The sequence below is a fragment of the Nyctereutes procyonoides genome, unplaced genomic scaffold, assembly GCF_905146905.1.
Source record: "Nyctereutes procyonoides isolate TBG_1078 unplaced genomic scaffold, NYPRO_anot_genome, whole genome shotgun sequence".
Classification (NCBI taxonomy): domain Eukaryota; kingdom Metazoa; phylum Chordata; class Mammalia; order Carnivora; family Canidae; genus Nyctereutes; species Nyctereutes procyonoides.
In genome coordinates, this window is record NW_026575155.1 from 12,573,449 (window position 1) to 12,599,904 (window position 26,456).

At 45.1% G+C, this 26,456-nt stretch overlaps 2 protein-coding genes across 7 annotated transcripts; one reads left to right on the forward strand and one right to left on the reverse strand.

Annotated features, from left to right (window-relative positions):
• The first annotated feature begins 1,970 nt into the window (after positions 1-1,970).
• LOC129502238 (60S ribosomal protein L35a-like) lies at positions 1,971-2,490 on the forward strand. Its single transcript, XM_055313781.1, has 2 exons — positions 1,971-2,066; positions 2,245-2,490. Exons 1-2 carry the CDS (start codon positions 1,971-1,973, stop codon positions 2,488-2,490), a joined length of 342 nt encoding a protein of 113 aa, XP_055169756.1.
• A 7,697-nt stretch (positions 2,491-10,187) lies between these two features.
• On the reverse strand, positions 10,188-18,527 carry HMGN1 (high mobility group nucleosome binding domain 1). 6 transcript variants are annotated; one of them, XM_055313672.1, is made up of 7 exons: positions 18,335-18,527; positions 17,914-17,946; positions 17,770-17,799; positions 17,636-17,686; positions 17,234-17,302; positions 13,861-13,989; positions 10,188-12,118 (listed from the first exon to the last, which is right to left on the reverse strand). In XM_055313672.1, exons 1-7 carry the CDS (start codon positions 18,347-18,349, stop codon positions 12,071-12,073), a joined length of 375 nt encoding a protein of 124 aa, XP_055169647.1. In that variant the 5' UTR covers positions 18,350-18,527; the 3' UTR covers positions 10,188-12,070. The 6 variants fall into 6 exon arrangements, with proteins under 6 accessions (XP_055169647.1, XP_055169648.1, XP_055169650.1 ...); XM_055313673.1 differs by having other exon boundaries at positions 13,854-13,989; XM_055313675.1 differs by lacking the exon at positions 17,770-17,799.
• Positions 18,528-26,456: the final 7,929 nt, after the last annotated feature.

The following is a 26,456-nucleotide window of genomic DNA, read 5'->3' on the forward strand; positions in this document are numbered from 1 at the left end:
ACTAGAAAAATTCAAGGAGGGTTCCTGAAAGAAGGGTGATGTTAAAAAAAAAAAAAAAAAAAAAAGAAAGTAGAATTCATACAGGGCAAATGGAGGGCATTCTCGGTGGGAGAAAAAGCCTGAGGAAAGACCCAGAAACAAGAGTGAGCGCAATAGGCAAGGCTGGTGAGGAGAGAAGCCCCTGCATTTTGTCTTCTCAAAATAAAATAAAAACATCTGTGCCTGTGAATGTCCAGATAAAGGAAGATGTGTTGAACAATTTAATGTGCCCCCGGAGCCCTTCTAGGGGCAGGATCTTTAACTACTCGAGTGAAGACGGTTGTCAGTCCCGAGAGTAGTTTTCCTGGCTACTGCTTTACAATTTCCTTGAAACAAGATTCCATTCTTTTCTTTTTTTTTTTTTCAAGATTTTATTTATTTATTCATGAGAGACACACAGAGAGAGAGAGGCAGAGACACAGGCAGAGGGAGAAGCAGGCTCCATGCAGAGAACCCGATGTGGGACTCGATCCTGGGACTCCAGGACCATGCCCTGGGCCGAAGGCAGGCACTAAACCGCTGAGCCACCCAGGGATCCCCTCAAGATTCCTTTCTCTTTAGCCTCCGCCGAAGGATGCCCTGGGGAGCAAGCCTGCCAGGAGCCCGAGCCCTCAGTGAGTCCTTTCTTCACTGGGGCACGACCACCCCCAGGCCAACCTCACCCTAAAAAGTACAAAGGAAAGGAACTCGGGAGCAACAAAGCATTGAGAGGCAGGGCCACCCCAAGCACCCCAAATCCAAGCGCCCCACCTGCACCACGCCCTCCAAGGCACAAACCATCGTGCTTCCCAGCGTTGACCATTGCCATGGCCTCCTCCACGAGCTGGAAGAGGCAAGGAGGTGCCCGGAGGTGGAGGCCCTAGCGGAGACTCAGCAGGAACCCAGAAGGAAAGGCCCAACTCTGACTTCAGCCCAGTGACATTCATCTTGGACATCTGACCTCCAGACTAATGCCCACCCCCACGACCATCAAATTAAGATAATAAGCTTGTGTTGTTGTAAGCCCTCAAAGCTGTGGCAATTTGTTCTAGCAGGTAGGGTTAGCGTTTAACAACGTAAACCAGGGCACATAGATCCCCTGTTGAAAACCCTCCAATGCCTTCCCATCACATCCAGGATAAAATCCAAACTCTTTACAGCCTGGTTCCTACCCCCATCTTTTCTCCTTGGCCCCTACTTCTCTCCCTAACCCTGTTTAGTCTGTCTCACTTCCTTGACCAAACCCCAGCTCACTTCTATCGCAGGGCCTTTGCACTTGCCGCTTCCTCCGATCAGAATGCTCTTCCTGCAGTGTTTTGTAAGTCTGGCTCCTTTTCCTGTTCTGAAATGACACTGCCCCAAAACAGCGTTCCCTAAACACACTCTCCGAGATAATACTGCTCCAGTTTCTCACCTTTTTTTTTTAAGCTTTCTTCATATCTTCATAACACAACTTCCTGAAATTATATCTGTGCATATTTTAATTTGTCTCTTGGTTGCCTCCGGAGTAGGATGTAAGGTCCGAGGGGGCAGGATGTTTGTTCCCTGCAGTATCTTTAGCGCCTGGGCCGCGCACACGGACCGTCCTGGTACCTACACGCGAAAGAACAAATGTACAGACTCTCCCTTCCCACACTGATCCCACACTGTTGTCCTATCAACGACCCTCCCACTGATGCATCGGTTTCCATGCCTGCTTCCTGGCACAGTTGGGAATAAATCAGCTAAAATTTCCCAAACCGGTCACAAAGTAAGTGAAAAGGGACCTCTGTTCTAAAGTATGTCCCCTACAGCACCGGCTGGAGTTTTGTTTTGTTTTGTTTTCTAAATTATCTTTGGAGATTCAAATGCCTCACCTTATCCTCATCAAGCCCTTTCACACGGTTAGAGCCATCCAAATGGGGGGTGTCTTGTGGAGGCCTGCTGGGAACAGGACTCCTAAAACGACGATTATGTCTGGAAGGCTTTGGTCCAAGGCCATTCTTGCCAGCTGTAAACGGAGTCTCCGGAATCAAAAGGAGCTCACAGCTCTACTTAAGATCGAAGGGGTTGGGGATCCCCAGGTGGCTCAGTGGTTGAGCACCTGCCTTCAGCCCAGGGTGTGATCCTGGAGTCCTAGGATCGAGTCCTGCATCGGGCTCCCTGCATGGAGCCTGCTTCTCCCTCTGCTTCTCTCTCTCCCTGTGTCTCTCATGAATAAATAAAATTAAATCTTAAAAAAAAAAGATTGAAGGTGTTTATGCTCGAGATGAAACTGAATTCTATCTCGGCAAGCGATGTGCTTGTGTGTACAAAGCAAAGAACAACACAGTAACTCCTGGTGGCAAACCAAGCAAAACCAGAGTGATCTGGGGAAAAGTATCTCGTGCTCTTGGAAACAGTGGCGTGGTTCGTGCCAAATTCCGAAGTGACCTCCCTGCGAAAGCCATTGGCCACAGAATCCGTGTGATGCTGTACCCCTCAAGGATTTAAACTTAGTGAAAAGCAAATAAATAAAGGTGTACATTTGTTCTCTCTCTCTCTCTCTTTTAAGATTTTATTTATTTATTCGTGAGAAACGCACACAGAGGCAGAGACCCAGGCAGAGGGAGAAGCAGGGTCCATGCAGGGAGCTCAACGTGAGACTCGATCCCGGGACTCCAGGATCACGCCCTGGGCCAAAGGCAGGTGCTAAACCACTGAGCTACCCAGGGATCCCCGAGATTTGTTTTCTTGAAAAAAAAAAATAAAAATAAATGGAGGCTGTTGTTCTCTGTGAAAGGGGTTTTTCTTGGGGAGTGGGGTGGGATTCAGGCCAGGGTGGAGAAGAGAGGGAAAGCTCGGGACCGGAAGGGCCTGGGATGGATTCTGGTCAAGCAGCCCCCTTCTCCTTGAATTCTCCCCAGCTCATCGTCCTCAACGTGGTCATGGATACTTGGGGACTTCTTCCCAGACCTGCCATCCCAACGGAACCAGGACGGAGCTGAGGGCTCAGATGTCTACATGCAAATGCACGTGGCACCTGAGGGCTCAGATGTCCACATGCAAATGCACGTGGCACATTGTGGTTGCCCTGCAAACCTTTCTGCAGCACGCTGGTCCCTTCCCCGCCCAGGCCCGGCCCATCAAGAGCTGACTGTAAGATCTTTTTCAGAAAATTCCGCTGCGTAGCCATGTGTTGGGGTTGTTGCTGGAACACGGGATCTCCCAACATCGGGGGCGCAGGGCCCGTCCTGGGCCTGGGACTCTGCTCCCTTCAACCTGGCTACTCTCATTCTTGGCCATCGCGGGGTGGGGGAAAGGACCCCAGAGAAGGTTGTAAAAAGCTCCAATTCAGGTCAGGACCTCCAGATCCCAGGAGGGATGTATCTGATTTGCCCCCAGATGGAAACCTTGGTCGCTTGACCATTTTTTTGGACAATTTTTAGCTCAGCCCTGAACTGAAAAACCCTGACCTGGACTTCTTTTCCTCTCCTTGGTTGCAATTTTTTTTAAATGAAATTACGATATGCTTATTTTAACAAATTCAGATCATATAGACATAATTAAAAGTCAAATGCCCTCTTGAACCGTGGCTCTTCTCTTTGAATCGCAATCCCTCGGGGGAGCCACGGTCAACACTTTCCAAGTGCCCTTCTCTCGAGCTCAGCAAATACATCAAGACAACGGAATTATGTTGTGCATATTGTTCTGCAACCAGCATTTCTTACTTACCCATGTGTTCTGGGTTTTCTCCCATGGAAACATATACAAGTCCAGCGTCTTTTTAGTGCTGTTTGGTAGTAAGGCTCGATGATGATGTAATATAATCTATTGTTGGTCATGGGGCACTTACAAATTACATTACATGGAATGTGCTTGCACATACATCCTTACACAATTGTAATCTTCTAATGCGTAGACTCTTAGAAAATAAATTATTTGGTCAAACCATGTATTGATCAGGGTTTTCCAGGGAAAGAGAATAGGATATGTAATATATAGAGGTTTATTTTAAGAAATTGGCTCATGTGATTTATGGAGGCTGGTGGGTCCGAAACCTGCAGTTCCAGTCTGAAGGCCATCTGCTACGGAATTCCCTCTTTGCTTCGGAAAGGTCAGTCTTTTTGTTCTATCCAAGTCTTCAACTGATTGGGATGAGGCCCACCCACATTATGGGGGACAAGTCGCTTTACTCTAGGTCCACAAATTTAAATGTTCATCTTATCCCAAACACCTTCACAGAAATATCTGGGATAAATAATGCTTGACAACAGATGAGGTCACCATGAACCAGCCACATTAGTATGTAAAATTAACTATCACAAAGGATATGTTCACTTAAATTTTTGGTAAGTACTACCAAATGGCCCTCTAAAAAGGTCATTTCCAATTGACATGTCCACGCAGCAAATGGATAGGCATGCCTTTTATTTTATTTTAAAGATTTTATTTATTTATTCATGAGAGACACAGAGAGAGAGGGAGGCAGAGACACAAGCAGAGGGAGAAGCAGGCTCCCTGCAGGAAGCCCGATGTGGGACTTGATCCTGGGACTCCAGGGCCGAAGGCAGGCACTAAACCACTGAGCCACCCAGGGATCCCTAGGCATGCCTTTTAATCCTCGTCCTTACCGACATGAAATATTATCATTTCTTTACATTTTTATCAATCCAATAGGCAGAAATGGCACCTCTTTTTATTTGCACTTCTCTCAAATGCAGCTAAAACTATTTTTTAAATTTTTATTTTATTTTTTAATGTTTTAAAAGATTTTTATTTATGATAGACACACACACACACACACACAGAGAGAGAGAGGCAGAGACACAGGCAGAGGGAGAAGCAGGCTCCATGCCGGGAGCCCGACGTGGGATTCGATCCCAGGTCTCCAGGATCGCGCCCTGGGCCAAAGGCAAGCGCCAAACCGCTGAGCCACCCAGGGATCCCAAAACTTTTTTTTTTTTTTAAAGAAAATAACCGATGTTGACAGAAGTGTAGAGAAATTGGAACCCCCGGGGCACAGCTGGTGGGAATGTAAAATGTAAAATGGTGCAGCCACTGCAGAAATGTATGACAACGCCTCAAAAAACTAAACATAGAATTACTATATGATCCAGCAATTCCACCGTTGGGTATGTGCCTAAAAGAATTGAAAGCGGGGACAGAAGCACGTATTTTTACACTCGTGTTCATAGCAGAGTTATTCACAGTAGACGAGAGATGGGAACAACCCAAGTGTCCACCTACACATGCAGCGGGATATCATTCAGCCTTGAAAAGGAAAGACATTCTGACACCTGCTACGACGGGAGTGAAATCTGGAGATGTACTCAGTGCACCCAGCCAGTCACAAAAGGACAGATATTGTCATTCCACTTATACTAGGTCCCTAGAGCAGTCAGGTGCGTAGAGATGGAGGGCAGTAAGGTGGGTGCCAGGGGCTGCGGGAGGAGAGGATGACGAGTCAGTGTTTCATGGGGACAGAGTTTCAATTTAGGAAAGTGAGTATGTTCTGGAGAGATGGTGGTGATGTTCACACAGCAATGGGGATGTACTTACTGCCACTGACTTGTATGCTTAAAAATGGCCGAAATGGTACATTTTATAACTATTTTAAAAATATGTATTTCTTCTGAATTGTCTCTTCATGCCATTTGCTCCGACTTCTATCGAATATTGACTAGGATTTGGATGTTCATTCTTTGTTAGATGCATTGCAAATATTTTCTCCCAATCTGAATATTTCTCAGGTATTTGTTTAAATAAAAAAACTAAAAAAAAAAACCCTAAAAATGTTATGAGATCAAATATTCATTCAGCCTTTTCCTTTGTGAGTTCTGGATTTATTACTTTGCAGAGAATGGAAGCCCTGTTTTATAATTATACAACTCTTCTATACTTCCTTCTAGTACTTTCAGAATTTTTCTGTATTGGGTGTTTTAAATCTATTGGAATGTATGTCCACGTGTGGTACAAGGTAGAGATCTAATTTATATTTTCCTAAATGGATACCTGATTGGGCTGAGACTCTTTTTTTTTAAATTATAGTGAGAGAGAGAGAGAGAGAGAGAGAGAGAGAGAGAGAGAGAGAGAGAGGCAGAGGGAGAAGCAGGCTCCATGCTCCGGAAGCCCGACGTGGGATTCGATCCCGGGTCTCCAGGATCGCGCCCTGGGCCAAAGGCAGGTGCTAAACCCCTGCGCCACCCAGGGATCCCTGAGACTCTTTTCTGAATGGTCTTTTCCTCAGTGATTTAGAATGCCACTCTACCGTATTAAATCTATTCTGTGTATTCTGTTCCATTGTTCTTTGTGTCTGTTTCTGTTCCAAACTCATATTGTTTTTATTACCATACTTTTTTTTATTACCATAGTTTTATAGGAACTTTGACACCGGGTGGGACAAGGCTTCTCTTATATTCTTTTATTAAAAAATTATCTAGTCTCATAATTTTTCTGATGGTCTTCATTGTTTTTAAAAGTTTCTTTTAAAAAAAAAGATTTTATTTTTAAGTAATCTCTGCACCCAACATGGCACTTGAATTTACAACCCCAAGATCAAGAATTGCATGCTCTACTGACTGAGCCAGCCAGGTATGCCCCTGATGGTCTTTATTTATTCTTTTCTAAAGATTTTATTTACTCATTCATGAGAGACAGAGAGAGGGAGGCAGAGACATAGACAGAGGGAGAAGCAAGCTCCCTGTGGAGAAGCTGATGCAGGACTCGATCCCAGAACTCTGGATCACGACCTGAGCCGAAGACAGATGCTCAACCACTGAGCCGCCCGGGTGCCTCCCCACCCCTGATGGTCTTTAGAATCAGTTTTCCAATTCCTGATGAAAATTCTACTGGGATTCTGATTAGAATTGCATTACATTTATTTAGGTAAAAAGAACTGACACCCTTAAGCATTGACTTTTCTTAGGAAGCCTGCTTTCTCATTTATTCAGATCTTTTACGTCCTACAGTCAAATCTTATATTGTCCTTTATGAGAAAAATGCTCATTTTCATACTGACTCAAGACCCATTTTGAGTCTCAGAAATTCGGAAGATCAGTGTGCTCCAATTACCCAGAATCCATTTACTCTCATTTCTAAGAGACCACTTTACTTGTATGAGTTCAATTAAATTTGTTGAACTTATTTAGTTCACTTTGGCTTCAAAGATAAGTGAGATAAGCAGAAGTGAAGCCAAGAGTGAGAAATTATGCTACAACAGTTAAGATTCCTTTAAAAATATTTTTCTGTGTGAAAACCCAAATCAGCACATTTGATCATCTTGCACATTTTAATATGCAGCCACATCCTTACAGACACATCCAAGCATGCAAGCTTTGCAATGCTTCCTCTCTCTGACTCATGCATAACAGATTAGTGTATTTAAAATTCTTCATACGTTACTTGAATTTATCATTAGTCTCTATACATTTTTCAACTTGAATTTTCTGCATTTAACGTAAAGTCCTTTCAGAGGTAAAATTTAATATTAACATAACTGAGTTATAAATTACACCTGAACTGCAGCAGTAATCCTTACAGTTAAGGGTATAAAGACACATGGATGGACTCACAGCCATATCCTAGTAGGATAACACAGCCAGACCACAGAAGGAGCTCTCATGTTCAATGCTCAACTTAAAAGTTAGTTAAATCAAATGTTTTTTTTTTAAGATTTTATTTATTTGAGATAATACAAGCAGGGGGAGTGGCAGGCAGAGGGAGAGGGAGAAGCGGACTCCATCTGCAGCAGGGAGCCCCACATGGAGCTCGATCCCAGGACTCTGGGATCACGACCTGGGCCAAAGGCAGATGTTTAACCCACTGAGCCGCCCAAGTGCTCCTCAAGTGTATTTTCTGAGGCTTTACTCAACAACCTATGTTGTTGTAAAGGGGGAAAAATCCACCAGAAATCTAGTTATCGCAACCCGGGAAAATCACTGAGGAAGAGCATCAGCCATTTATTGGGCACCTTGTGCTAGACACTGCTGTAGCTCCTCACTTCCGAGAAAGGCATTAGTAGCACTTCAGGAAAGTCCTATTTCCAGATCTTCCTTTTTGGGATTACATTTATCCGCAAAAGGACGTGCTGAGTGGGAACAGCAGATGCTGCGACGGTCCCTAACTCAGGTCTGCTGCGATGGTCCCTAACTCGGGTCTGCTGTGATGGTCCCTAACTCAGGTGTGCTGTGAGGTCCCTAACTCAGGTGTGCTGTTACAGTCCCTAACTTGGGTCTGCATTTGTACCACGTAGGGACTATCTTTTGCATCCCTGTGCTGTGCTTTCCTTCCTCCCCAGTGCCCATCACTAATCACATCACTTTACATTTCCACACCCTCAGGGAACCACAAAACACCTACTTAAAAAAAAAAAAATCAATGTGGAATCAGCAACTGGAAAGTAATGTGTTGATTCTAAAGGAGGAACTGACCACACTAGATTTTTTTAAAGTAGCTTCTTGGTTCAAATCAATCTGCATCCAACCCTGACAATATGTAAACTTCAAATATAAACTTTTTGGAGCTTTTATTAAGTGATGTAGATTTTTGCTTCCTGTGTATTTTATTTTCCTATTTATAGATATTATTTTTAAAACTATCCATCCTTATTTGCTTCAAAATAATATGGACGGCCAAAATTGGCAATGGTTTTGTTTTTTAGATTTTATTTACTTATATGAGACGGGGGGGGGGCATGAGTGAGCGCACAAACGGGCAGAGGGAGAGTGAGAAGCAGGCTCCCAGCTGAGCAGGAAGGATTGGCAATGGTTTGATGGCTGTTGGGATCGGTTGACTGGTACATGGGGGTTCAGAATACGGTACTGCTTTCGAGTATAGGTAAAGTTATCCCTAAGGGGAAAAAACTCCACCTGTAATGTTCAAATTATGGCATAGCCACATGAATTATTTAGCAAGTATTAAACCATTTTACAAATAAAGAAAACCTAAGGACACATGAAAATTTCAACATAACTAAAATAACTACTTCTAGGGATGCCTGGGTGGCTCAGCTGGTTGTCTAGTAAATGAATTATGGATGTCCTTGGCTTTGTCTGCATTTCCTGAATTTTTTTCCCCCAGCAAGTATGAATTGCTCTACTTCAATTATATACATAATACACATTTCTTCTCCCTGTACCAGCTCAGTCCCCCTAATTTTCGTCCCTATGCCCACATTTTTATTTTTTTTAAGATTTTATTTATTCATTCATGAGAGACACACACAGAGAGAGGCAGAGCCACGGGCAGAGGGAGAAGCAGGCTCCATGCAGGGAGTCCGACATGGGACTCGATCCTGGGACTCCAGGATCACGCCCTGAGCCAAAGGCAGATGCTCAACCACTGAGCCACCCAGGCGTCCCCTACAAATATTTTTACACACACTTCCCAAACAAGACTACAACAGGTTTTCTCCAGGGCCTCCATGATTAGCAGGAGTCTTGGTACTAGGCAGCAGGTTCTAGGACTGTTAGCCCTCTGATTAACCCACATTTGAAAGGTCAGACTCAGCCTCTGATGAGCCAAGGGAGTGAAAGGTTCTGCACTGGTTTTACGTAAAGTTAACAAATTGAAAACTTATTTGCTTGCATTATTAAAAAGCTATCTTCCCTATCTTTTTGTCTAAATTGATGTCCATTCAAGCATTATCATTCAGTTCTTAATGCTCAGAACCAGTTTAGAGAGATTCACTTTTTGTAGGTAATGAGCTTAGAAAATATGCCACAGGGTGCTGCTGGCTGGCTGTTGGTAGAGCATCCAACTTTTGATCCTGAGGCCAGAGTCCCACACTGGGTGTACAGATTACTTAGAAATTTAATTCTAAAAATATGCCTCAGGGCGCCCGGATGGCACAGTCGGTTAAGCATCTGCCTTCAGCTCAGGTCATGATCCCAGAATCCTGGGATCTGGCCCCATGTCAGGGTGGGGGTGGGGGCGAGGAGAGTATGTGTGTCCCTGTTCAGCAGGGTGCCTGCCACACCTTCTCCTGCCCACTAGTGCTAATAAAATCTAAAAACTATGCCTGAGTGGTTTGTTTTCTTAAAAATTGTTTTTCTTAAGAGAACATCCAAGTGAAGGTTCATTTTTTTCCTGAAAGGATAATAAAATGCTCAAGGCAAGTAGGATCTAGAAGTACCTCCATTCCAATTTTCTAGAGAAGACAATCTCTTGTAGGTATCCGTAAGTAAAAACAAAACCAACCCTTATACTACTTACTTTTTAGAAAACCAGTAAGTCTCTTTATTATTAGCAAGGATTTCAGAACAACAGAGATCTCCCTGTGACTGTAAACGACAAACAACTGTTCCTAGGGATAGGGGGTTGGGTGGTACAGGTGAACAGTGCCAGACAGGTTAAAGGGTTAAAATTCTAGGGTTTTCGTCATGGGTTTTTAGACATTTTTAACTGCTACCAAGAGAGGTGGCTAGAGAAATTCTGGTTCAGTAAGATTGTATAAGGTAAACATACAACCAAGAAAGGTTTTAGTCCAATGCTTAAATTTACGTATCCACAAACCCGTGCTGCCTATACTTAGAAATTAGTGACAAATCTGTTGATCAGGGTCCCAGGCCCTCCACAGAGGGACGATGGGGAACGTGGCTCCTAGACCCCTCCCACTCCCTCAGGGTCACCACAGCAGCCCTCCTTTGGTGTCCGTTCATCTCAACATCCTCTTTGCATTAACATCCTGTGGTTTCACTGAAGGTGTCACACTTCACCACTCCCGATTGAAGTCTGCTCAAAACGGCCATTCCTGTGGTCGTCTTTGCAGAGCTGTGATTCCCTCACAGCACTTGTTTCTAGAGCATTCTTGTGCCCCACCCCCAATCATTCCAGGGCAAAATAACAAGTATAGTGAAGTTTACACTGTTTCAAGGTTTCTCATTCGGTGGTGACCTCAGCCTGGTGCGTTCTCTGGCCCTGTGTTTGCATTTCCCAAAATGCACTAGCAGGTGTCCAATACCACCTCTGACGAAAGTGCAATATGTATGAAAATCTCAAAAATATGCAAACACAAACCACACTAGATATACTTTTAGCTTATCCAATACTTATCTCAATATGAAGCACAAATAATTACATATTTAGTTTGCTTCAGGATGCTGGACCGTTTGCCCATTATTAAACCGAATCAGGCACACAAACATCTCCCAAGAACTTTGTACATGTTCAAGTATTACAAAAAAACTAAATATTCCACTTTCAAATTTTAAGAACACTTTAGAAGAACAAGCGTTGTAATTCTTTCAATAAAATTTAAGCCAGAACCTAATTTATGTGCTTCAAGAAATTCTTTCATAATTTTTTATTGGTTGTTCTGAGGATCAGTACAGACATTTCAATTTGTACACAATTCTTAACGTACGTACCGAAAATCTAAAAAATCATGTAGTTGTGATCCTTTTCTAAGTTATTCCAGTGACCTTCCAGCTTAAAATTTGGAGGCAAATTTTCCTTAACAGTATATCAAGTACCAATATCTTCAAATGCTGATACACTGTTATTACTTTGTTAAGTCCCATTAATTCACAATTTAATATCATATACACTACATATTCAAATTTTCAATCTTGCACAGCACATTAACAGTTACTAGAAAAACTGGACTACCACAACCAAGATGTTACAGAGTGCACAAGAATTCTGACAAGGAGAGCCAAGATCTAGGAGTGGTTTTCTTTAGGAAACAATTCTACCAAAAACAACATGGGAATAGAAGAAATTTAAAATGTTCAAGACATATTAAATGCACGACTGACTCCAAATTGCCATTTAGTATGCTTGGTATTATAGGATATAAAAACTACCCCGTCTATGGAATGTTGAGCTGACACCCAAGACAATCAAAGCCTCCCACATTCAATATCCCACTATTTTCTGGTTGTACCAAAAAATAAACAACCAGCAAATGATTTCACCTCTTAAAAAAAAGCATTTACACTTAAAAAATGGGATGAGGTGGGATTCCCTCCTTCTTAAAAATGTTTCTAGAGCTACTAAAAAACTTGCCATTTACAAAATAGTTGATAAAAATATTCCTCTGGATTGTACAAGAAGGGAGACAGGGACCACTGATAAGACATGGTATATGGTATTAATCAGACTTGGCTTCTTTCTCTCCTGCTTCATCGGAGGCTGGACTCTGCAAACGAAAGGAAAAATAATGATCAAACATTTGATTTCTGTAGGACTGTTATGATCTTTGAGGTCTTTAACATTTAATACAACATAAATTTTACTTATATATAATTATCAGGTCTTGAAAATACAGTTGATCCTCATTATATGTAGATTTCACATTCGTAAATTTGCCTCTTGACTAAAACTTATTGGTAATGCCAGAATCAATACTCATGGCACTTCCATGGACTTAAAACATTTTTTGAGTTGCCCAACATGCACACTCCCATTCCCAGCTGGGGTGGTTGTTTCCGGTCTAAACTAGTGCCTTTTTTGCAGTTTAAGTAGTGCCACACATTTCACTTTTTTTTTTGTGTTTCTTGATGATACTGACTAGACAAGTATAATACTGTCTACTACAGCTAAGCACAAGAAGGTTGTGGTGTGCCTAATGGAGAAAATACACATGTTGGATAGATTCATTTAGGCTTGACTTACAGTGCTGTTTCTGTTAGCGCTGAGGTCAGTGCTAATGCATTAATAGCATGTATTCAACAAAAACACCTAAAATAAGGTTAGGTCTCTAGGGGTTGATGGAAATGTGCTAAGAGTGCTGCAAAAATCTAACCCTGTATTTCCTCCATGTGCCACTATTCAGTATTCAATCTCCTAGAGCACAACTACCATGAATAACAAGAGTAGTGTGATTAACATGTATTACAAGGTCAAATTCTTCCCTTATAACTAGATTAGTAATCTCATCTTAACATGACATAATATTTGATGTGTGGTTAGAACTACCAATTAAAAATAAATTGTGATTAGATTCCACAAATTAGAAATACGTATTTGGTTAAGACTGATCTTTAAATACAAAAGTTTTTAAAATACCCCAAATTATTTTTCTAGGTTCAACCAATATAACATTTTTTAAAAAGAAAGCTTGGCTTAAGAAAAGTCATTTATCAAAACCTGTAGCCTACTTAAGAAAAAAATCTCTATGACTTAAAATGGTAAAGATAAGGACACCAAGTCTTTTTATTTGCTCGATCTAAGCTATTATTTAGTCTTAACACAAGTAGTCATTTTCAAGAAAAATGGACTTTTTAAAAAAAGATTTGAAAGAGAAAAAGACCATGAGTAACAGGGGCATAGGGAGCCTGACATGGGGCGCCATCCCACGACCCTGGGATTATGACCAGTGCTGAAGGAAGATGCTTAACCCAGAGTCACTCAAGCGCCCCAAGAAAAATGGGACTCTTTATCAGAAATGAATTGGGAAAAATGTGTTAAATGAGGAATGGATTCAAAACATTTCTGAAGCACTATCCAGAAAATAAAAGCAAGATTACTACAGTTCTATAGATTTTTTTTTTTTGGGAGGGGGAGCAAGCAGGCCTAGGATATTGTTTAAACAAAGTCCTAAGGTTATGTGAAAGTATTACACCATTAGTAAATTAAAACCTTTTAAAAACTCACATTAGTAATTATAGTAATGAACCCTGTATATAACATATATAGTGAATCTGTTAGTGGTGAAATTCCGAGCATATTAAAATTTCTTGCTCACTCATTTAAAAAAGAAGCCCTCTACATATATATTTTCAAGTATGACCTCATTCATAAAAAAACACCTGTCTATTCACTTGGGAGTTATTGTACCCAGCTTTGTTAATATTCTGACAAAGACTCTATTATTTGCTTCAGAAAAATATATAACTTATTATCTACTGTTCAGAGTCCAAATGAACACACACTTCTGACCTCCTCGTTCTTGGTTTCTCCGTTTTCTGCAGGTAAGTCTTCTTTCGTTTCTTGGTTAGCCACTTCAGCCTGTTTTCCCTTTGCTCCCCTTTTCCCCTTTGTTTGCACTTTTTTGTCTGAAGATTTATCCTAGGATACAGCAAGAGTGTATTTTAAGTATAAACCTGGCACTTACGCACTTGCTATAGACACAGTATGCCCAACAGCTGCAGTGTTAATGGTGGGTTGCACAGCACATCTCTTACAGAAGGCACGTGAAAGTCCACCTGCACCAGTCAGGACCACAGTGTATGCCCAGAACTGTACCCGTACTCTCTCATCATCAAGCCTCGTTAGACTTACCTTGAGAAAACCTGAAGCCTGAGCTACACTCCTCCACCTGCTCAATCCTCCCCTATTCTCCCGAGTTCCACGTAACTGAACCAATGAGGGGAAGAACAGTGTAACCCTACCCATCCCCAAAGTTCTTTTAAGCTTGAATAATCATCAAATTGTCAAATGATCACTGTCCTGACAAGACATTCACCCTCACAGTAAGACCATTCACCTGAAAACAGCACCATGTTGTACAGTCAGGCTGCCTATCCTGCTACAGCTAATCCCTTGGTATCATGTAATGAGTAGCTAAGAGGATCAATTTTGAGTTTATGGTTTTCATTTACATGTTGGAAGAATGTGAAAAGCACACATTAGTATAAGGATAACGTTCAAAACTTAAGCCACCGTTAAGGAACATAAAACTGTTTTTGGATACCACTCATCAACAGGGAAGAAGTTTAAACATTCAACATTTATACCCTGTAAATAAAGAATGCACCAACAGCTAAATTCACTCAGATCACCAGTGAGTTGTATCGAAGACCCCTATCAGTACTGACCAATATTTGTTAAAAAGCCACAAAGACGCAGGTAGACTTCATAACTTCAATGCTAATAACAGTGGGGAAAAAAACAGCGTCATGTATTCAGAACCAAAGATGGCATTCCATGTGTAAAACAACAGGACAGCTGCTGATAGCACAGCATCTTTAGAATGAACCGTAAGTTGTTATTTCTTAGTGAGCTCAATGCCCAAAGTGGAGCTCAAATTCACAACCCTGAGACCAAGGGTTGCAGGCTGTACCCAGAGCCAGCCGGGCGCCCCAGGATAAACTATCCATTACGAAAACATACATATTGGGATAGCACTCCTCACACTGGTACCACAAAGTGTCACAATCACCTCTGTGTTTAAAAGCTATTTTTCGAACACCAATAAAAATTAATTTATTAAAAAAAATAAAATTAAATTCAAAAAAAAAATAAAAGCTATTTTTCTATAATCTGATTTCTTTAGACTTACTAATTTTGTAACCACTATGGCAATAGTATAAAAATGTAAACACTTAGAAGTGAAAATAAAATATGCAATAATCTGCGCTGAGAGAATAGCGCTGAGAGAATACTGCTTTTTAACTACTAAGAGCAGGATCAAAAAAAAAATTAGTATTTTCCTTAGCTAGGTTTCAATCCTCAAAATATTTCTAAAAAAAATTCTACAAGTCACAGTCTCACAGTGGTATGCATATACTTTGAAAACACTGCGCCATGGGATCCCTGGGTGGCGCAGCGGTTTGGCGCCTGCCTTTGGCCCAGGGCGCGATCCTGGAGACCCGGGATCGAATCCCACATCGGGCTCCCGGTGCACGGAGCCTGCTTCTCTCTCTGCTTATGTCTCTGCCTCTCTCTCTCTCTCTCTGTGACTATCATAATTAAATTAAAAAAATTAAAAAAAAAAACACTGTGCCAACGTTCTAATCTATTCATCAAAAATTTACCTTACATTAAGATTTTAAACTGGATCGATCAAGAATTATAGAAACTCAAGTTAAGCAAAGCCCCCCAACTCCACATTTTTCCTTTGGCAACATGGAGTTGACAAATTTGTTCCTTGGGGAACAATGACACAAAGAGTCACCTGTTGGCCTCAGAGAAAGAAATGTGTTCATTACACCTGATGTCCTAATACCAACGGAGAGTAAAGTTTGAATATTTTCATTAAAAGTTTTGGTGGCGGGATCCCTGGGTGGCGCAGCGGTTTGGCGCCTGCCTTTGGCCCAGGGCGCGATCCTGGAGACCCGGGATCGAATCCCACGTCGGGCTCCCGGTGCATGGAGCCTGCTTCTCCCTCTGCCTGTGTCTCTGCCTCTCTCTCTCTCTCTCTCTGTGACTATCGTAAATAAATAAAAAACCTTTAAAAAAAATAAAAAATAAAAGTTTTGGTGGCAAATCAAAATATAGGAAGAGGTAAATAAGGAAGAAAAAGTTAAGTGGGAAATGGCCATAGTACTACCACCAATTGGTTTATTAAAAAAAAAAAAAAATTCCAAAGACGAGTAATAATGATACATAGTTCATTCCATCCTTAGGCAGCAAGATCGGCTTGCTTGTTATGTTCTGGGCCTTCAACTTCAAAAAAGTTCCTGTTTTACTTAACTTTTTACAGAGAATTATGGTTTTATCTTCTGTCGTGAGAAACACGAAGTTACACTATGCTTATACTTGTTTGGAATACTTAGAAAAAAAAAACTTTCTATTGGAAAAAAGGAAAAGTTGGGACTTTTTTTTTATTATGATAGAGAGAGAGAGAGAGAGGCAGAGACACAGGCAGAGGGAGAAGCAGGCTCCGTGCACCGGGAGCCCGGTGTGGGATTCGATCCCGGGTCTCCAGGATCGCGCCCTGGGCCAAAGACAGGCGCTAAACCGCTGCGCCACCCAGGGATCCCCCAAAGTTGGGGAGACTTAACACAACCTTCTGTTCACCGTTTAAATAACTGGAAACAAAACCTTTGATGATGCAGTGCTAGGCTACCAGCAGTACTTTTAGAAAGGGGACTTAACACCCCCCCCCAAGGGGGGTCTAACTCCTCACAAGTTCTGAGAGCACAGAAATTAATCACACCATGAATTCCCCCGGGACCGTGACAGCTTCGCCGAGGGTGGCTTCACGGTCACACCCCAAATCAAAGTTACCAGGATTTACATACGCTGTGCTTCCCTAACTTAAGTTTTCAGACCTTACAGACCCACAAGAACAATTCCTTCCGAAGACCGTGGGTGCGAACCAGGCCATCATGAGCCTATCCCAGGGAGACCCCCTCTAACGGGGTCTAGAGTCAGCTCCGAGTTTGCTCGGGTAAACCGTGGCGTGTGCTCCTCCTGTGATCCACAGTTACGGGCCCTCACCGGCGCCATCACGTGCGGGGCGCACCCAGGTGTTCGCACCCACACACCGGTGGCCCTGCACCTGGGCTGGAGCCCTTGACCCGCAAGGACCTGCACTTTCCCTTTCTCCGGGTCTCCACCGCGGCTGAGCCCCGACCAGGATGCGCACCCGCAAGAAGGGATTTCCCTCCTCGGCTGCACTTGCTGGCACCTCCGGGCGTCTCAAGTCTTCCAAACTCTGCAGCGCAATGACCATGACACGTTATATTCCCACAAAACACCACAACGACACTGACCTTTTTTTTTTTTTTTTGGACCCAGGCCTGAAAACAAAACAAAACAAAACAAAACAAAACAAAAAAGCCGGCCAGGGCTCCAACTCTAAAATATGAAACTCAAGTAGGGAACACAGGAAGGGACCTCCGCAAGTCTGGTTGCGACTTCCAGAGTCACACAGTCCGGGGCCGCTAACCGAGTCCCAGGACCTCAGCCCCCGGGGACGGCTCGTTAGTTTAGAAATAAGGCGCCGGGAGGCGCCGGGCACCGCGGCGCTCAGAAGTTGGGAGCCTACCTTTCCTGCCGCCTTTTTTGGCTTCGTTTCCACTTTTGCGGGAGCAGGTTTCTGAAAGGCAAAGGCGGCACTGAGTGTCTTCCCCGGGCACGACCCCACGGAAAAGACCCGGTTGCGGGGCTCGCTCTACTTACAGCGGACAACCTCGCCGACCTCCTCTTGGGCTTCAGGGCGGAAAAGGAAAAGGACACGGAGTGAGGGGGCGAAGCGCCACGGGGACCCTCCCGGGGCAGGGGCGCGGGCAGGGGCACGGGCAGGGGCGCGGGGCGGGCTCTTACCTCCTCCTTGGCCGCGCCCTCGGCCGAGCTGACCTGCGGGAGCAAGCACACGCGCGAGTGGGGCGCAGCCCGCCAGCCGAAGCGCCCGCGCGCCCCCCGCGCCCCCCGGCCCGGCCCGCCCCGCGCCCGCCAGAACAATGCCCGGCCGCGTGACGTCAGCGGCTTCCCGCCGCCGCGTTCGAATCTCCCACCCGGCTCCTCAGCCGCCGAACGTTCCAGAACGCCGCGCCCGGGCCGCCGCCGCCGCCGCCGCCGCCGCCGCCGCCGCGCACGCACAGCGCGAGGGCCCCGCCCGCCCTCCGGCCGCCGGGCCCCGGCCGCCCGTCAGGCCCTGCGCCGCCCTGGGCCGCCCTGGGCGCGGCGGGACCCGGGCCCCGCGCGGGCGGGCGGCCGGGCGCGCGGGCGGGCGGCCGGCGCTCACCTTCCTCTTGGGCATCGTGGCGGCGGGGCGGGCGCGTGCCGGGTGCCTGCGGGCCGCCGCGCGCCGAGAGCCTCCGCGAAGCTGGGCTGCCTGGGCCGCTGACGCTCCTCCCGCCGCCCGAGCTGCTGCGACCCGCGGCGGGGGCGGTGGGAGAACCGGATGGAACCGGATTGGGAGCCCGCCCCCTCCTCCCCCCGCGTCCCCCGGCCGCGGGCTCCCCCTCCCCCCGGCCGGGCCGCCCCCCGCCCCCGCCCCCGCCCCGCCCCCGCCCATTGGCTGTGGGGGCCCACCGCGCCGCGGCCCGCGCCCCGAATAGGTGAAGCGGGCCGTCACTCGACCACGGCGCCCCGCCCCCGCGCCCGGCGCCCCCACCCCCGCCCGCCGTCTCGCGGGGCCCCAGACCCAGGCGAGGGGGGCGGGGCCCCAGAGGCCGCGCTCACCTCACGGTAGTTTGTTTGAAGCCGAGCCGCAAAGTGCGGTCTGCGCGCCGATTGGCGGAGGCCCGCCACGTGATCGCCCGGTGGCTCCGCCCACAAGCTCCCCGGTTACCTGGGCGCCCCGGGAGCCTCCGGGACCCCGCCCCGGCCCCTCTAGGGTGAGCTGCGGTGCGACGTTAGAGGTAGTCTGGTAAGCCGGGAGGAGACTCACAATGGACTCGAGTACGAGCCAGTTTCTCCCTCCTCGGCTGGCAGGAAAGGCCGTCGGTGGGCCCCGGCTTCGCAGGCCTCCGGGAAGCGGGTCCTAGTGCGCAGGCGCCGGAGGGGAGGCCGTGGGAAGGAAAGCCGGCGCGCGGGCTCGGCGCGGGTGCCACTGCGCAGGCGCGGTCTTTGCGACGTTTGGGGCCTCGGGCTCCGCTGCCGGCTTGCCCTGGGTCGCCTCCCGGACAGCCCCGGAGAGCCCCGGAGACCCCGGGGACCCCGGGGCTGGCAAGCTCTCTCGCGCTCAAGCGAAGCGGGAAGCACGCCCACCCGCTCCAGCCCGTTTTTAGCCAGTTGCTCACTTAAGCACGTTTTTAAGGAAAATGCATCAGGCGGGGGGCTGGGTGGGGGGGTGGGGGGGGAGGAAGGGTCGGGGCCTGGGGTCTGAGCTGGGGTCCCCGGAGCCACGGAGGTCGCATGTTACAAGGACGAATCGTGCGGGCTTGCAAGTTGATAATCAACATTGTCGGCTGGAATTCTTGGAAAGAAGGAAACGTAGAAATACTGTGCGTCCAAAAGATCGGAAACAGGAGCTGTGCCTCATTTAGAGAGGCCGGGTAAACCGATGCAAGGGTGAGCTGCCACAGAGAGGGGTGAGGCCGCTCTTGAATGAGGAAGGGAATTTTGAAAACCACTGGACTATGCACCTCCTTTTTTTTTTGTGATTTATTTATTTATTCGTGAGAGGCCCAGAGAGAGGCAGAGACCTAGGCAGAGGGAGAAGCAGGCTCCATGCAGGGAGCCTGATGCAGGACTGGATCCCAGGACCCTGGGATCACGACCTGAGCCATAGGGAGATGCTCAAACACTGAGCCACCAAGGTGCCCCCCAGATTATTTGTTTAATTGGCCAACATAAGCATATGAAGCGACCGAAACTCCATAGGAAAACCACTTGGCATTATCTTTTAAAGGTAAGCAAGCAATCTATGATTCAGTGATTCACTCCTAGAAACATATCCAACAAAATTGCTTACATCTGTTCTCCAGGAGACATAAAGTGGAGTATTCGTAGCTAACCTATTTTCATAGGCCCAACCAGCGGCAGCCTAAATGCCCATCAGCAGGAGAGTGGATGAATGAGTGGAAGACTATCAGCCGTGACAAAGAGCTCTCTGCAATTACACCCAGCAAGTGGATGAATCTCATAAACACTACGTTGAAAGCCAAGATGCTAAATCCAAAAGAATACGTAGTGTGGTTCCATTCATATAATGTACAAAGGCAGGCAAATCTAGTCTGTTAGAAGTCAGGGTATTAGTGCCTCTTTGAGTGTGGGATGGGGAGCTAGTGACTGGATGAGAAAGACTTTAGGGGGCTGGTCATGTTTTCTATTTCTTGACCTGGATGTTGATTGCACTGTTCAATATTTTTAAGAATCGTTTTCTTTTTTTTTTTTTTAATTTATTAGCACTTGTAAGATTCCTCCTTCTTTCTACTGCTAAATTGTATTCCACTGTATAGATGTACCAAACAGTTTTACATCAATTCTCTATTATTTGCTTTCAAATAGTGTCCAGTCTTCTGCTCCTGCAAAGGATGCTGCAACATATAACCATTTATGTGCTTTTCCTATAAAACCAGGAAGCTGGTCCCACTTGTTGCTAAACCTAAACACACACCCAATACAGGCACTAAAACTAGGCAGTGCTTGATCAAAAGTGGGAATCTGTGCTAGATGATCCAGAATGTTGGATTGGCACATGAAAACACAACATTTTTAAAATTCCTTAGGAACTCTTAGCATCTTTGCATACGTTCGCACAAGTATCCTCACCACCACTCCACTCGGAGGTCCACATGTCCCGCTTTGGAAAATCACGTACTGACACAGTCTGGTTGATGATATAGAGGTGGCTGAGGATTTCTAGAGAGGAGAATTCTGAGCCTAATCTAGGGCAGAACTGCTGGTGATGTCAGGCGTTCTGAGGGAAATTGAGAGGGTGAAATCAATAATAGCGAGAAATTTCTTGCCCTGTCTCGGGTGCCACAGGTCCTGGGGATGTAGCAATGAACACAAGGCTCAAGCCTCTCTGTCCTCATGGGGCTCATTCTAGTGGGAATATGATAAATAAGTAAACAAGATACTTTCATATAGCAATAGTGCCTTGAAGGAAGAAAAAAATGTCACGATAGAGAGCATGCTGGGGCTGCTGTCAATAGGATAGTCAGGGAGGGCCTCTGAGGAGAGAAGTGAAAGGTTAAGAGGTCCTGAGCCTTTAGTGGCTCTGATGGAGAAGGCTTCTGGACAGAGGAAACAGCTAGTACAAAGGTCCTGAGATAGGATCAGCCTTGGTGTGTTTGAAGAAGGGAAATGTGGTTAGAGAAGGAAGCACTGGCGAGGACGTGTGAGGCAGTGAGGAAGCAATGAAGGGGGGCTGAGGTCATTGGTCTGCTCTCCCAAGTGGAGTTGAGGTCAGGCTGAGAGGCTGATACATGAGGTCAGTTGTTGCCAGAAGGAAGACCTAGGAGACTGGATGAGACCTTGTAAAGCAGTCTAGCTAAGGAATGTTGGCTCTGGGGAAGGAGATCCGTGGAAGGAGGGATTTGGGATATCTTTTGGTGGAGGGATCTGACAGGACGACCTCTGTGCTGAATGAGTCGGCTAGAAATGCCGGAACACAGCCCTAAGATGACCCATGGTTGTTGAAGTCACCACGCGCTGCATGTTTCTAGCCTAGATGCAAACTTTATGGATTCGTGACTATATACATAATTATGATTAGCTAATTTACTTGGAATTCTTGTTATTATGAGCCTCCTGTTCGGCAGTCCATAGTACTGATTGGTATTTTGGAAAGAACATTAAGCCAGCTAGAAAGTGGTCATGTTATTTATTCTTCTCTGCTCACAGGTGAATCTTAACTTTTCCAAACATGGAAAGGAAGCATCTTAGTCTGTGCCGGCTGCTGTAACAAAATACCACAGACTGGTGGCTTATAAACAACAGACATTTATTTCTCTCAGTTCTGGAGGCTGGGAAGTCCGAGATCAAGGCAGTGGTAGTTTTGATGTTTTGTGAGAACCTATTTCCTGGTTCATAGATGGTTGTCTTCTTGCTGTGTCCTCAGCTTGAAAGAAAGGGGAAAGCAGATCTCTGGGGTCTTTTCATTTTTATTTTTTTTAAGATTTTATTTATTTATGAGAGACACAGAGAGAGGCAGAGACATAGAGGGAGAAGCTGGCTCCTCGCAGGAAGCCCGATGTGGGACTCCATCCCTGGAGTATGGGATCACTCCCTGAGCCAAAGGCAGATGCTCAACCGCTGAGCCACCCAGGCATCCCTCTGGAGTCTTTTTTTTTTTTTTAATTTTTTTATTTATTTATGATAGTCACAGAGAGAGAGAGAGAGGTAGAGACACAGGCAGAGGGAGAAGCAGGCTCCATGCACCAGGAGCCCGACATGGGATTCGATCCCGGGTCTCCAGGATCGCGCGCTGAGCCACCCAGGGATCCCCTTCTGGAGTCTTTTTAAAAGAGAACTGATCCCATTCACAAAGGCTCCCCCTCACCCCTCCCATGACCTAGTCTCGTCCTTCCCTCCAGGTACCATCCCAATAGGGATTACGTTCAATATTTGAATTTTCGAAGAGCACTTTGAGTTCAGGAACACTCTGCATCTCTTCCAGATCACTCAGTTTCTGTGGCTTCCAAAGAGTATCACCCCCTCAAACGGGCAGCCACTTCATACTATTGGAGAATTGAGCAAAAATACTCCATTGTTAAGGGGCACTCACTCATTCTACCTGACTCGTGAGATCACAGGAAAGAGTTCTGGTATTTGAAGGCAGATGCAGTGATGTAAATGTGTTCAATTGACAGGGTTTGAGGGATGCCTCATTTATAACTTACAGGAGGAAGCTGTTTCCTTTTGGTTAGACGTTGCCCCACATCTGTGGTTTGGAGGGTTGACCAGAATAACAACTAAAAGCAGAAAAAAAGGTTTCTCTTAATGCTACTTTTACATTACATTTGACTCTGGAGCAACATGGGTTTGAACTGCACAGGTCCAGATTTTATTCGATACATACAGTAGAGTAGTGTAAATGAATTTTGTCTTCCACATGATTTTTTTTTGCATTTTTAAATTTAAATTTAATTTGCCAACATGTGGGATGCCAGTGCTCATCCCATCAAGTGCCCTCCTCAGTTCCATATGATTTTCTTAATAACATTTTTCTTTTCTCTAGCTTACTTTATTATAAGAATACAGTATATAGGGATCCCTGGGTGGTGCAGCAGTTTGGCGCCTGCCTTTGGCCCAGGGCGCGATCCTGGAGACCCGGGATCGAATCCCACATCAGGCTCCCGGTGCATGGAGCCTGCTTCTCCCTCTGCCTGTGTCTCTGCCTCTCTCTCTCAATCTGTGACTATCATAAATAAATAAAAATAAAAAAAAAGAATACAGTATATAATACATATACAAAATATGTGTTAATTGGCTCTTTACTGGTAAAGCTTTTGCAACAATAGGCTATTAGCAGTTAAGTTTTGGGGGCGTTAAATGTTGTAAGTGGATTTTCAGGCATATGGGAGTTGGTTTCCCTAACCCTGGTGTTGTTCAAGGGTCAATTGTTATTTTTTAATTTTTTTTTTTTTTTTTTCTGGGCAGCCCGGGTGGCTCAGCAGTTGAGCATCTGCCTTCAGCCCAGGGTGTGATCCTGAGACCCGGGATCGAGTTCCACATCAGGCTCCCTGCAGGGAGCCTGCTTCTCCCTCTGCCTGTGGCTCTGCCTCTCTCTCTCTCTGTGTCTCTCATGAATAAATAAATAAAATCTTTAATAAACAAAGATATTTTTTTTTCTGAGTCCTTTCTCAGAAGCATTATAATCTTTTAAACAGATTTTATTTATCTGACAGAGAAAGAAAGCACAAGTAGGGGGAGCAGCAAAGGGAGATGGGGAAGCAAGGAGCGTGCTGCAGGGCTTAATCCCAGGACCCTGCAGTCATGACCTGAGACAAAAGCAGTTGCTTAACCAACTGAGCCACCTAGGCACTCTGTTCAGCATTATAATTGATAAAAAGAGTTCACTTTGACATAATTTTCATTAAGGAAAAACCAAGGTGAGAAGGAACCTAATATGACATTTCATTATAATCAAATAATATAAAATATTATTCCCATCTGAATGTCTTCTCATTTTCCTTTCCATTCAGAGAAACCAGATACAGCATTATTAGCAAAAATAGATGAGCCTGGCTCTTGACTCCATTTTCAATTTTTTACAACATTTCTATAAGTTTGGAGTTATTTTAGAATAAAAAAATTTGACAGCTCATGAAAGATTTATTTAGAGATACATTCTTCTGGACATTTTCCAAAGCCTGTGAAAATTTGAGAATCAAATAAAATTAACTGCACTAATAATATTATAAAACTACTCTATTTGTATGTTCAGAAGGGTGTAGCATAACAGAGACTTAAAACATTTAAAAACTTATTTGGGGATCCCTGGGTGGCTCAGCAGTTTAGTGCCTGCTTTCGGTTCAGGGCCTGATCCTGGAGTCTGAGGATCAAGTCCCACGTCGGGCTCCCTGCATGGAGCCTGCTTCTCCCTCTGCCTATGTCTCTGCCTCTCTCTCTCTCTCTGTGACTATCATAAGTAAATAAAAAAATAAAAAAATAAAAAAAATAAGGAGGGTCAGGGTAGATGTGACAGTGGAAGCAGAGGTCAGAGTGGCATGATTGTTGGCTTAACCTGAACTAGATATAGACTGGTTGATCTTGAGATGTCTTGGCCTTCATACTTCCTTTCCACATGTTGGTAGAATAATTCAGCCTTTAGTTGTTAGTGCTTTCTTTGAGGGCTTTCCAAATGAAGCAATAGGGGAGATCTGAGTCATTCAAATTGGGTTGTCTTTGAAGGCCAGGTACTGCTGGTCCTTTCCTACCACTGCTGCACAGTCAAGGACATTTTTCAGTGTTTTGTTTTGTTCAAATTCTTGCCTTACCAGGAATCAGTGATCCTACTCCTTGGGGGGGATGCGGTAGTGAAGTGGGGTATAGTAGGGGTGGAGAACGGTGATGTCCTCTTCTTCTGCGTGAAAGGCAGACACTAGAAGGGAGGCAGGGAGGCAGGAGGAGATGCTATCATTTCATGAGATTGCTTCTCCCTCCTAATTTATCTATGTCTCTAGTGAGAAGAGGAGCCAGTAGCCTGGCTATGGCTTCGGATGGTCCAGCAGCAGGGAAAGGCAGAAAGATAAGCTCCAAGCCTGTCTTTTAGTTTGGTCAGTTCAGCCTCACCTACCAGCCAAGATGGCATTCCATGGAAAGAATTCTCTCTACCACTATTGAATACTTCATGTTTTCTTGAAGCAGAAATGTGCAGTGATGAGAGAAAAACTCTCTTTAAGGGCCTAATATACAAGGGACATCAATTTAGATTTCTTTCTAGGTCAGCATGACTGTACACAAGCATTGTTCAAACCAGAAGCCTGATTTATGGCCCACCACCCAGGCATTGTACACGTGCTTTGTGAATGAGAAGCCTAAAGGAAAACCATCTTCTCCTTGAGATAGCGATCAATACTTCTATGCTTATATGCTAATCTACAATCTTTTGAACTTTTACAAGATGTAAAAAAAGTAAAACTGTTCATTCTCCAGAGCACTTTCTTCCCTGTGAAGAGCCTGTTTCCTGGGCAGCTGCTCAGGAAACTTGGCTCAAATGAAACTCTTCTCTTTAATTTTTTTAAAATTTTTATTTATTTATGATAGTCACAGAGAGAGAGAGAGAGAGGCAGAGACACAGGCAGAGGGAGAAGCAGGCTCCATGCACTGGGAGCCCGATGTGGGACTCGATCCCGGGTCTCCAGGATCGCGCCCTGGGCCAAAGGCAGGCGCCAAACCGCTGCGCCACCCAGGGATCCCCTCTTCTCTTTAAATTTCTAAAAACGTTTTGTGCATTTTGCATCACCATTTCTTGGCATAGTGGGCAGGATATCAGAGCAGCTAGCCTGAGAAACAGCTGGGGGTTCTCTGGGGCTCATGCTTGGGATCACCAGGGGCCTTTTGTGCCCCTTCAGCTTTTTATCCCCTCACAGGTGTATCTGGTGAGTTCTCCTAATGACCAGACGTCTTAATTTAACAGTCTTGACTTTTATTTAAGCTATTCAGGGTTACTGGTAATGTTCTGTAGGTGGGAATAATCTAGAGAGGTTGGAATTATGGGTAGGTTGTTTCAATTTGACATTATACTAATTGATGTTATTAATATAAAGCTTGAGTAAATTCTCTAGCTAGAAATAAGAGAGACTGAATCACTCAGCTTTGAAGAAAAGGGACACTTGTCCCTTCTGGCCTAACGGCACTTTCAGGTGACGACGGAAGTGTGTGAGGGTATTCCTTGAGATGTGTAAGGGTCCCATAGGGATCATCTCCTGTTTCATAAAGTGATTGACACATCTGGGGACACACACATA

Excerpts from the sequence above, each read along its gene's own strand:
- HMGN1 (XM_055313672.1), bottom strand. Across the intron at positions 17,303-17,635 it reads CAAAAAAGGCGGCAGGAAAG|AGTTTGGAAGACTTGAGACG; the intron begins GTAGGCTCCCAA and ends ATTGCGCTGCAG. Across the intron at positions 13,990-17,233 it reads AGGGAAATCCCTTCTTGCGG|GATAAATCTTCAGACAAAAA; the intron begins GTGCGCATCCTG and ends GCTGTATCCTAG.
- LOC129502238 (XM_055313781.1), top strand. The coding sequence starts at position 1,971 with ATGTCTGGAAGGCTTTGGTCCAAGGCCATTCTTGCCAGCTGTAAACGG. Across the intron at positions 2,067-2,244 it reads CTCTACTTAAGATCGAAGGG|ATTGAAGGTGTTTATGCTCG; the intron begins GTTGGGGATCCC and ends TAAAAAAAAAAG.